The sequence below is a fragment of the Orbicella franksi genome, chromosome 7 (assembly GCF_964199315.1).
Source record: "Orbicella franksi chromosome 7, jaOrbFran1.1, whole genome shotgun sequence".
Lineage (NCBI taxonomy): Eukaryota > Metazoa > Cnidaria > Anthozoa > Scleractinia > Merulinidae > Orbicella > Orbicella franksi.
In genome coordinates, this window is record NC_138151.1 from 24,758,754 (window position 1) to 24,770,482 (window position 11,729).

The 11,729-nt window shown below is 39.7% G+C and overlaps 1 protein-coding gene across 1 annotated transcript; it reads left to right on the forward strand.

Annotated features, from left to right (window-relative positions):
- Positions 1 to 1,612: 1,612 nt before the first annotated feature.
- LOC145493687 (igLON family member 5-like) lies at positions 1,613 to 11,675 on the forward strand. The gene is made up of 3 exons (XM_081473154.1): positions 1,613 to 1,718; positions 5,256 to 5,609; positions 11,401 to 11,675. Exons 1-3 carry the CDS (start codon positions 1,652 to 1,654, stop codon positions 11,673 to 11,675), a joined length of 696 nt encoding a protein of 231 aa, XP_081329280.1. The 5' UTR covers positions 1,613 to 1,651.
- The last annotated feature ends 54 nt before the right edge of the window (positions 11,676 to 11,729 follow it).

Here is an 11,729-nt window from a genome sequence, read left to right on the forward strand (position 1 = left end):
AGTGGATGTGGTGCAACTACTCTAATGAAAAATAAAAGATACTGCAACTCAAGAACTGTACCAATAGTAGTTATAACAGTAGAATAATAGCCATAATGTTCAATATGACGTTATTATACTTATCTAATCAGTCCATTCTACGTCAATGTCTTGAATGTTACTTTTCCTCTGGGGGCGCACTGGGAATCGGGATGCTTAGTAAAAAAGCGCATGCACTCACGAGAGCAGGCGCTTTTGGGAGGAAGGGGATTAAGTGGTTCGATACAGTTTTTTCTGGACCATACCTAGTATTTCCATTTGACCTTTTACCAACCTAGCCTTCCCTTAATCAAATCGATGTAAAAGTTAAACCGGTTTTTGGAAAAAGATTGAAGTTTGGTTTAATATGTTTTTAAGGTATTCGATATTTCCATGGAAACGATAAGCAAAAGTAATCAAAATCGGTAAAGCATGAGTTTTGTACGAACCAGATCTGTTAGAGGAAAGCTATGCAAATTTCTGAAATTACGATGTATGGCAAGGGGAATATGCAAGAATAAAAAAATTCTGTATGTTTGATTTCGAATAAATCGCGGAAACATTTCAAACCATGCTTTTTACGAAATTAAATGGACTGAAAGAAGAACACTATTTTAATGAAATTGCTCCAAAATACACCAAAATGTGCCTTGAAGTTATGTTTTGAAACCATGAAAGTTTTGTTAGTTTGTGTTTTCTTGATCTCGAGAACGAGACTTTTACTCAACATCACTTTCATAACGAAGTTAGAGCGATTTTCGATTTTAAGCGCTTTTCGAAAATCTTAAAAACGGCTCAATAGATTTATTTAAAACGTTAACCATATACACCTGATAATGTTAACAAAACTGGACTGGATTAAGGGAAAGTTGGTAAAAGGCCAACTGAAAATGCTAGGTGTGGTCCAGAAAAAACTGTATCGAACCACCTTAAATCGAATCATCTCGGGTACTCGAAATAGTGATAAGTAAATCCGCCCTTTTCTATATTTCCGTGTGGTCAAATTGTTTTATTTTGCACTTCGAGTGAGTCCTCGTATGAGTTTTTCGCGCATCTTTATTTATCTGTATTTGGATGTTTGCTTTATTGCGTTATTAAAGGAAAAAAAAGCAAAGTTGCCCACACTACAAACCTTTTCAAATTGATTTCGTCCTTTTCTTAACTTGACCGATATGTAAATTAGATCATAACTTTGCTCTGCTCACCCTACCATAAAAATGAATAAATTATGTTTTCATCTGTAGGTATCTGTGGACGCATAAAACGGTTAAACTACACAAACTTGAATACGCGTTCTTGGAATTCGTTGCCTGTACGATGGTACGACTTTTACAATCTTGTACAGTTTCGAAAACTAAAAACAAAGGAAAATTACTATAAATACGAAAAAAGACTAGACACGTAAGAAAAGAAACCAAAGCTTACGTTTGTGTCCTTATAATGTTGACGGTGACGGTATATGGGTGTTGAAAACGATTTCCTCTAACCGAATTGTCGTGAACACTACTTCGATTGAGCACACGCTTTTTTGACTCGCAACGCATCTCGGGATAATAACTAAAGAGTGTGTGACATCACGCGTAACGGCAGTAACAGTATCCATGGCATCTTGAGGAAGTTATCGAGGTCTATCATGAGGAAGTTGTTCGTCTTGGCTGTCAAGGCTCTACTTTTATCCTTCGTTTGTGTCCCCATTGTAGGTAGGATATGATATAATTACCCCAAACTTGAAACTGCTAAGACAATTTATTAACTTTGTCGACGGCAACTCTCAATTTGCGTTCGTGTTGTACTGCGTTGCTACATGTTTAAATGCGGGGCACAGTTGAATCAAACGGAAACAGTTGCTTCTCTGCAAGGCAAACAAAAGAGAACTTTTCTGAAACTGAGTTTCTTAACCCATCTTATGTCGCATGTTCAAAAATGTATGCAGAATACTTATACGTACATTGAAAGCTTAGAAGACCTCTCTTAAAATCTTGCTCCGGCCAAATACCTTTACTATAGCAAGTTTTGAAGAAGTCTTCTGATTACTCAGTGTATGTACTAGCTACTAGCCGTGCCAGTTACAAGTTCCACAGGTAACGTTCAGCTGACCTAAAACTGAACTCCGTAATCAGTAGAAGGAAATCACGCAAACCAAACGAACCTATACTTAGCTTACGTCAGTGGAACGAAATCAAAGTTGAAAACTGCAAAAAATTCGGAACGAATTAGCATCAACTCAGTGTCAGCGGCCAGATGCTATATCGATACTGTTATGTTCGATTTCAGAACGTGTACATTTTCATATCCCCGACAATGCAAATCATGATCATTGTCAGGGAGAATTTTTTATACTTGTATGTACATTTTCATGTATTAATCATTGCGTTTGTTAAATCTATGCGGCGAATCGAGCTCCAGTCACTGAACCACAAGAATTAACCATAAGTATAAGTTAATTCACCCAGATGGGGGCCTTCAACGGCACAGAAACTAGATTAGGAGTTTTTGTTGAGATCTTCGCAAATGGGTCTTATATTTGTCACCGAACGTACTTCAGACAGCGCGGTTTTTACTGCATCATTTACGATGTGAAGCTGCTGGCCAAGCTTGCCACAGTCTATATCAGTTTCAAAGCAAAACCTTTGCACCGAAACGTGGAGGGAGGGAGTCAAATTTACGCTTGGGAGGGCTACAGCTCATTCAGCTGGAACCCATTATCATTAAGTATGTTGATCAGTCTCGCCATTGGATCGGCCAATATTGAGGCAGAAACCTGTAGGACAGGATCAGGAATCTGATCCAGACCAGTAGCTCAGTTGGGATCTAACGATTTTAAAATCAACTCAGTCTCAGCCATTGAGACGCGATTAATTAAGTCAAAATGTGCAGCCTTAGGTTGCAATGCTCGGGTGATCACTAATTAATGAACCCTTCAGGACAGTTACCGCCTTGCATTAAGCCCACATTTTGAAGACCTCTGAACAAGAGAGGAGTAATTGTTGAAAGTCTCGCATTCCATAATAGCACCTACTATAATAAAATCATTGCATCACTGTTTTGTTTGATTTGACAGCCAGATCCAAGGCAATACGCAGCTAGTAAAAGTTGTATTAGAGAAAATCCTAGAAGCTGACGATTTATTTTTGTTTAGAATAGTAAGTAAGCGTGTGGCTCGGTGATTCGTATAGAGAAAATAAAGCTTATTTTGGCATAAAAAGTTTTCATTCGCGCTCGCGGCTCATCGGGGGGCGTCGCCAATCAGAAGGCAGGATTTAGCCCACGTGACCGCTCTCGACAAATCAGAGGGTCGGATTTCATTCAAGATGGACCCGTTATTTTTTTCCATAAAATAATTGACGTCGTCAATTTGGACCGATTAGAGGGTCGGATTTAGAACACCTGACAAACACAATGGCCTAAACAAAAGATTCGCCCTATTCTCCTTTTTTGGGAAAAGTCCCGGTCAAAACCTGAAGCCAATCAGAAGGCTGGATTGGGTGCACGTGACCCAATAAAGGACGTTGGCAAAGCGGAGACTAAATAACGCTCACGCGACGAACCAATGACATCAGTGGTGAGGGGTACCCCCCATCATCTGCCCGTCTCGCGTCATCTGTTGTACTGTAACTGCAAAGACTGTGACTTCTATTCAAAGTTCTATAAAATTGATGAGCGAAATTATATATTAATGATTTTGTCATTCTTAGCAAGAATTTGATTGGCAGTATTTCGTCGCGTTATCGATCGAAGCATCCGAACGTCGGCTTGCGCCACCCCCCTCCCTCAAACCCCCCCCCCGCCCCCAATTAACCCCTTGCATCGACCTGGAAGGAAACTATGTGTGGTGGACATAATCATGGTGTCTTTTTGTTGGCACAAGAATGTCACAATTGTTTGTTAGAGAGGAGCTGAGACAAAAAGACAGCGTATTTAGTCAAGGTAAACCCAATTTAATTCACTCAGTAATGGAATGTACTAATTCTGCAATGCTGTTCTACAATATGCTGTTCAGAGAACAATAAAAACGCGAAAAGTTCTGCCAAGAAGACGAAATTTGGCTTCACCTACATGTCAAAACGCGCAGAGTGCACTGTAAATGTCAAATGACGTCGAGAAAAAGTTGACTCATCAACATTTCCTACAAGAATGAATGAACAGCTACTGAAGTGTCAACATGTCAGAATAAATAATCTTTCAATATTTTGAAAGATACTCTTGAGGCGGGGGGTTGGATGAATGGGATTGGTGCATTCCCTCTCCTCTCGATTCGTTGTACTCTCAAGAATTAAGCCTCTTTTTTTCTATCAACAGATTGTCTATGTTTACTAGTGCCAATATTGCTAAATCGAACCTTTTTCGGGCGCATTATAGGCGATCCTCGCGGCAAATGCAGCGAAAACGGTCGCTCGCCAGCTAAAGCTGAAAGAAACAGCTTTTAGTTCGTCATTAGAGATTCATCTGTGTGTTCTCTGAATCCTATTTTCGATGCTTCTCCTTCTCCTACAGGTTTTATAAATTTAGTGATGTATATAGCAAAAGGAATATACGCTTAATTCAATGAATTGTGTTTACGAACAAAAAGGTGTCTGAACGGAGTGAGTAAGACTGACAGGATTGTAAGGCTTGCGCCCTATTCGCACTCTCTATTTTTGCTATTTTTTTTTTTTTTATTGATTCTGGGCGTGCAAATGCTTATTATAATTGCTCAGGTAATTCGCTTGTAAAATTTATCATCTTCCAAAGAAAAAATTTAATGAGGCGTTCCTTCAATGTTTTGCGACAAGTGCATGATCTCCACAACTAAAGCTTCGACACAACCATTGAGAACGAACCAGTATCTTTCTCTCCTAGTCGTTTTAGAGCTATCATAGAAGAGATAATCATACTGCCTGGTGAGTTTCGCTTTGCAGATTTAAAAAAAAATCAACCTTTAGGTCAGTAAGAGGATCTGCAAGTACCGAAGTACGCGAGAATTGAGCCAGTATAAGTATTAGAATTGCAACCCGTATTTACATCAGAAGCTTCAGATCCATTGACCGTTCCTGAAAGTAACCTTGTCGACTTTCAGAGCTTGTGTTTTCATTCAGTCGCTTAAAGGTTGCAAAAATATCCACTACTGATGTGTTGAGCGAAAATGTGGTTTCTCTTGGCACAAAAAACAAGCTTCGCGATCTAGAGTCGCGATCTGTTAGCTTCCTTTTGATCAAATTTAGCCAGGGTTTGTGTCACATTTATCTTTTGCTTTGTAGAATTGCAACCTACATTTACAGCAGAACCTTCAGATCCATTCACCGTTCTGGAAGGTAACAACATCTCTCTGGAATGGAGCTACGATCTTGCTGGTGAATCGCTCCTACGCGTTGGATTCAGAAATGTGACTTCTTCTCCCACAATCCGGATGTTTGAGGTGAACAGGGTAGGCCAGACACCAAGTTTCTTGGTAGACGACTACATTGGTCGAGTTCAAGTAAATGTAACAAGTACGCATACGTCCATTACAATTCTTAGAGCGAACAGAACAGTCGACAGTGGGAAATATGAGTTTGTGGTTGTCCCAGACCGCGCCAACCTGGCTCCCAGTGTAGTAACGATTTCAGTTCAGTGTAAGTACAAACAAGAAGATCTGTTAGATCTTATAACCGCGCTTTTAAAATTTAACTGTTTTCTTAGTACTACAGTCGCAACGCAGTGCATATTCCAAAGCAATCTTTGATGATTCATTGATTACTGTAGACATCACTGCACTTGATCAACATAAACTCTATTATCGCACTATCAGTCGTAGCCGTTGTCTCCCATGACGTAATGGTCTTAATTTGGAAATTTCCTCCGGATATGTATGGGCATGAAGATACGAACACTAAACTCTATCCCGACCGTAGATTGAAAACGTGACAGAAAATTGGCGTTACTTTCGATTCTCACCAAATTTGGACAGTGGGATGATCTCATCATTAGCCAATTACAGGCCATTTTTCAGCTCTTTTCCTCATATCCCCACCTCGGGAGAATTTTGTCACGTTAGCTAATTTAGTATGCGAGCCACCGTAATGGCGGTCGCCGTCGACGAAATGTTTCTTTGCTCAAAGTTGGGGCAAAATCTTTCGGAGGTGGAAGTCAGGACATTTGTAAGGATACAGAAAGTAATTTGGGACCAGTTGCTGGCTTCTAAGGGTGAATTTATCCGGAAGTAAGCTGTATTTTCGTTTTTGTGCTGAAAGCCACGCCATGAAATATTATCGGCTTGTTATGCTCTCCTGTTCTGTTTTTTCTCTTGGTCTTTTATTTAGCCCGCCGAGGCCATTCTTTCGTCTGAATCTGTTGAAAAAAGAAAGTTCGAAAAAGATATTCCCATTCAAGTTTAAGCTCTCAGGCGATAATTCTGGAGTTTTTTGGCCGAAACGCCGCCTTTGTTATGTTCGTGTTTTTCGGTTGCTATGGGCGACCGCGGCTTCCCTTGTTGGCTCAAGTCTGGGAAGTGAGGTCACCAGGGGGGGCAAGCAGCGAGGCCTGGAACCGAGTTTCTATGATCGCCCCAGTTAAGAAATTTGGCCGAGCAAGACTAAGTACTGGTTTGTGGAAAACAAACATGGCGGACTTCCGTGAGCGCGATGCGTCAGGGGCACCCAACGGATCGTTTCGGTAAGTTATCTGTTCGGAAGGCCTTTAATCCCCTCTGATTTTCTTGAGAGAATTGGCACCTCGAACTTTCGTGATATGAGAAATTTAATGTCTGTTGTTTTCGGACTGTTGAAAATGTCGTTTTGAGTAGCGAAAAAAGGTCAGCTATCATTTTCGGAAAGGCGATAAGACCTAAGGTTTTCGGGAAATGGACAAAAAAGCCCTAATAAATTCGAGAATACTCAAGTTCCCCTAGAATATCCGAACAGATAAAATTTTTTTAGTGCAACCTAAAATTAACCTACAGAGCTTTAAAAGTACTCCAGATAGCCTAAAACAGCATCTAACAGCATTAGAGAGAAAACGGTCGTTGGGTGCCCCTGATGCGTTTGTAAAGTTTTGTAAACGTCGTGCATATTTCACGTTCAAACATCTACGAAAAAGCTTCAGTTGCCCTGCATCTAAATCTTGGACATTTGATCGAGGCATCGGTGATAAATATTCCAACGTAAACCTGTGAGCCCTCGCGAGCGGGAACTCCACAGTGTGAGCCAGATTGCATCATCATCATTTATCCGTTCTCCAAGTGGAGAATTGGGCCGTAAGCTCTCTGCCTCCAGGCTGTTCTGTCCTCCGCAGCCGATGCTGCTGCTGCCCATGTTCTTAAACCTTCCTTTTCCAGCTCCCTTTCTACAGTCCTTCTCCAAGTCTCGCGCGGTCGACCCCGTTTCCGTTTGCCTTCAGGTACCCATGTGAGAGCAATTCGTGGATGTGAGTGGTGATCCATTCTGAGGACGTGACCCAGCCACGTCCATCTCCTCCTTGCCAGATTGCAGGCATGAGCATTTTTGGGTGTCCTATCAACGGGATAAACTGAAGTATTTCTCTATTTCCGGACTCCCAGATGGCAAGGGTTGCTTTTTCTTAACAGCTTCGTGACCCTTTTTTGTTTGCACTTACTAAACTAATAGGGTTAAAGTAGGTTTCATAGTGAGTGCAGTGGGTACGGCATTTTTCTGTTACGTTACTACAAGAGGTCTGTTTCAGTTTCAGGCAAAGCATCTGGCATTATTTATGAAAGCGAATACTGGATAGGTCCCTCAGCAGAATTGAGAATTCATCACCATCTCTTTGTCGTTACAACACAATAGTTGCGTCATTGATTGTTTTTGTTTCTTCATAATCCTTAGACTTTTGTTTTAATATTCTTGACTTAACGGCTTAAATAATGGGTCCAATCAAGTCGTTGACATGGAGAGTGTGCAGGAAGTTTGACTTTACCACCTCATTTTGTTGCTCTTTCTGGACTAATTTTTTATGTCACTTCTCAATCAGTTTTCAAAGGGTTCATGCTCCTCTCTTGCACTAAGAATTGTCATTTGAGACAAGTACTATTAAAGACTTCTTCGTCTGACTTTATATTAGTCTGCCTTATTGTCTTATTTAGCTATCCTTCCACTACAGGAACAAGCCACTGATAATCAACACGTTGGGCCAAATCATGAGTTGATATATTAAAATCCTTACTCATCTTTTTGCTTTAGAGGAATAAAACAAATCCTTTGGTTACCGGTCATTTGATTAGCCCCTAGCCAGTTAGCCCCCAACCACAAGCCGATTAGCCCCTTACTCATGCTTAAGGAAAAAAATATATACAGTTTTTTTATTTCTGGTAGGGGGCTTATTGACTTCTGGTTGGAGTTTAAATGTTTAGGGGCTAATAGACTTGGGGGCTAAATGACTGTTACAGATCCCTGCGCTTGATGTCTTTTCTTGTTATTCTCGAAAGCCTTAAAGCCAAGTCTCAAAATTGGCCTATTTCAAATGTTGTGGAGATTCTTTTGACTCAGGTTTACCAAGTTAAAGTTAGTAATTAATAATCTGGATGAATGACCATTTTACCTGCTTACCTCATTACTACCACTCAACTACAGGTAACATGGCCTCATTTTCCTTCCCTGGGTCTATTTCATAAATTATCTCCCTCAGCAGATGAGTATATGGCAGCCCTATTTTGATATCCAGAAGTATTACAGAGCTTTCTCCCACCACACAAATAAAACTGATGCTTATCACCAGTACAAATTATGCCAAAGCATGTGAGCAGAAGCTGCTTTCTTTATTTTCACGGGTAAATAACTGGTAAATGAAATACCTCAACCCAGTAAAGGTTCACATTGAGTCTGTGTCTAGCAAACAGTCCATTTTGGACATTCCCATATGCAGAAGCGGAAAAATGATTTCAAATTTGCGAGTTCACATTGGTACTGAACAGTAAGGGATGGAGGTTTCAAAACCTCCATAATTTATCACTGCATTATCGAGACACGCAAACTGGTAGCTATTTTCAATGTTGTTGACTGATCTGCAACTGCCTTCAAGTTTCATGATTAAATTAAATTACTCGAAAGAAAGTCTTCAGACTCAACACACTACAGGAAAATCATACAGTAAATGCAGTCTTTCATAAGAAAGTAAGTTACGACGGAAAAAACTTTAGACAGAAAAGCTTGTTTAATGTAGTCAATGTAAGCTCAAGTTTAAATGTACAACTCTGAACAGTTGAGAAATATTTTAAAGACTTACGTTCGGAGGCTTCGCGATATATAATGCCAGACATGAAACAGTTCGACATCGGTATTTTCCATAGAAATTTGGGAAGAATAATTGCTCGGTGTGAAGATGGAAAGTAATGAACCTTGAAATTTCCACAGCAAAATAAACACTTCAGCTTCGTTTTCTTCCTGAGACGGAAAAACCTCTCCAGGCAACCAAGAATGCAACCACGCTCGCCAGGAAAATAGCCCAAAGCTGGTCCTGGATTCCCTTAGTCCTGATTGCCTCAGAGCTGTCGTTAAAAATTGCTAACAGCGAATAAAAAGTTATCGAATCGAAGGCAAACCCTGAACAAAAATGGCGGCGAAACATGTTTCGGTTACCTCGTGTTATTTTCGCGTTGTGCGCATGCTCGTTACGGTTCTCAAATGATTGACAGATTTCTTTACTGGGGCGATCATAGAAACCAGAAAAGCGGCGAGATCAAAGGTAGCTGCCAGCCCCCCCTGGAGGTCACAAAAAAAAATTCGAATTAATTCTGGTTTTGTTCGATTTCGCTGAAATTTTAACACGATAAAGCTGGATTGTTAAGGAATAGATTTACCGTCTGCCGATGTGTGGTAGCTATTAACGCTAAAGTGATATATTGCTTCGAAGTCAGGGTTTTGAAGAGATTTTTTTTGCAACGTGTGGGTTCGGCGTGATTTTGTAATCGGAGGTTTTTGTTGACCCCGAAGGAAAAAATATCCGGAAAAGGTCATTTCATCGACGATTCAAACGAATATAAATATGTATATGTTTCGAGCTAAATTTCTGGTGAAAAAATATGTTTTTTGACGAGCGATAGGTTTTTAATTTTTTCCCGCGAAAGTCAGGACCTGAGAATAGTTAAATTAACAACAGCTTTCTTTCTTGAAACTCACGATTAAATTTTTAAATTGTATTTTCCCTTGAGAAAAGGGCTAGCAAAGAAGTCACACGAGTCACATAATTCAAGAGTTGCATTATCGACGGCTATCTTTAGTATGGTGGTTATTTCCCTACCAATGACATAATCCTTGCGTGTTCTGACAAGTTCTTTGCTTGGCTTGCAAATATTTAATTTTCCTTCCGATTTATGACCTCGCTGTGATGAAACAGCCAAAGAATTTCCATCATTTGCTTAACACCACGAGAAATACTCGCAAAATTGCAAATAAATTAATAACCATTGCTTCTGGCGAAATAACCTTGCAAAGTAAACACGATCTTATTTGTCACCTATCGAAAGTGAAAGCTGCAACTTCAACGCATTCCATGGCTGACGTAATACCTTTTTTAGCGTATTTATTATTCCGTTTGAATCCAACGCTTCGATAAAACCAAAAGAAGATATATATTACCCACAACAAAGAATACAATATCCGTAAAATTGTCCGTGTATTAATGTTTTAACAGCTTTTACCGAATAAACATCACACGTTGCGTGACTCAAAATTTGGCCGAGAGGAAGTTTGGGTCTGGTCACAGACAAAAAAAAAATTAAAAAAAATAATAAACCAAGGGTAGATTATGAACCGCGCTCGGCCCATGGCCGCGCGGTTAATAAAGTTCAGTTTTCACTTTCAGTATTACGTTATATGAGAAAATGTTTTACGAATACTCTTGGGACATATTTCCTTTTACCTGAAGGATTAAACATTACCTGTAACCCAACTAAGTATACTTATATACAATCAGCGTATTGTATTGATTGGTTTATTCATAGTTGTCTATTTAACGATTAGATGACAGATATGGACTCCCCGTTAAGTGAAGTAGGGCAAAAGTTGCTTATATTTTCGCTTAGATTGATAAGTTATGTAATAATTACAAGGATTAATTCTTCTTTGCAGATTTCAATGAGAAGTAAGAATGAAAGAGTAGTTTTGGGATAGAAAAAGAACCCAGGGTCCAGCAGAACAAGAAAGGGACGAGTGCGAACGGTTCAAAGTCGTGGCGAAAATCACATGGTCTTGCAAACGCACAAATTTAGTTTGACTAAAAGGAGGATATTTCAATGTAAATATGGCAGCTCCATTAGAATTACATTAGTGTGAGACTTTTTAGTAAATAAACTAGGGTAAATAATATCTGATAGCACAAACAAATATTATTTGGGATCAATACTGCAAGCTACTTGAGGAAATATATCCTTTTGATTACAAAATTCACTAAATTGTTAATTTCCTTGTATAGATCCACCAGAATTCACCAGTGTCAGTGATGATCAAGTTGTTGTTGAAGGTGGCCCCAGTATTATATTAGAGTGTATTGCAATTGGTGAACCTCCACCAAACATCACGTGGACCAGAGAGCTTGATAATGGCAGTGACGGCAATGTGCTGTTTACTGGAGAGCAGTTTGTACTTGACAACAACAGAAGTTCCACTGGGACATATCGCTGTACTGCAAACAATGGGATAGGAACTGCACCCAACCGCGCTATAGTTGTGGATGTTACTTGTAAGTAATTTATATTTTTAAGTATACTTCTAGCTCCTTTTTAGTATAGATCAGCAGTATGA

Coding starts and splice junctions, on each gene's coding strand:
- LOC145493687 (XM_081473154.1), top strand. CDS start 1,652: ATGAGGAAGTTGTTCGTCTTGGCTGTCAAGGCTCTACTTTTATCCTTC. Junction 1,719..5,255: donor CGTTTGTGTCCCCATTGTAG/GTAGGATATGAT, acceptor TTTGCTTTGTAG/AATTGCAACCTACATTTACA. Junction 5,610..11,400: donor AGTAACGATTTCAGTTCAGT/GTAAGTACAAAC, acceptor TTCCTTGTATAG/ATCCACCAGAATTCACCAGT.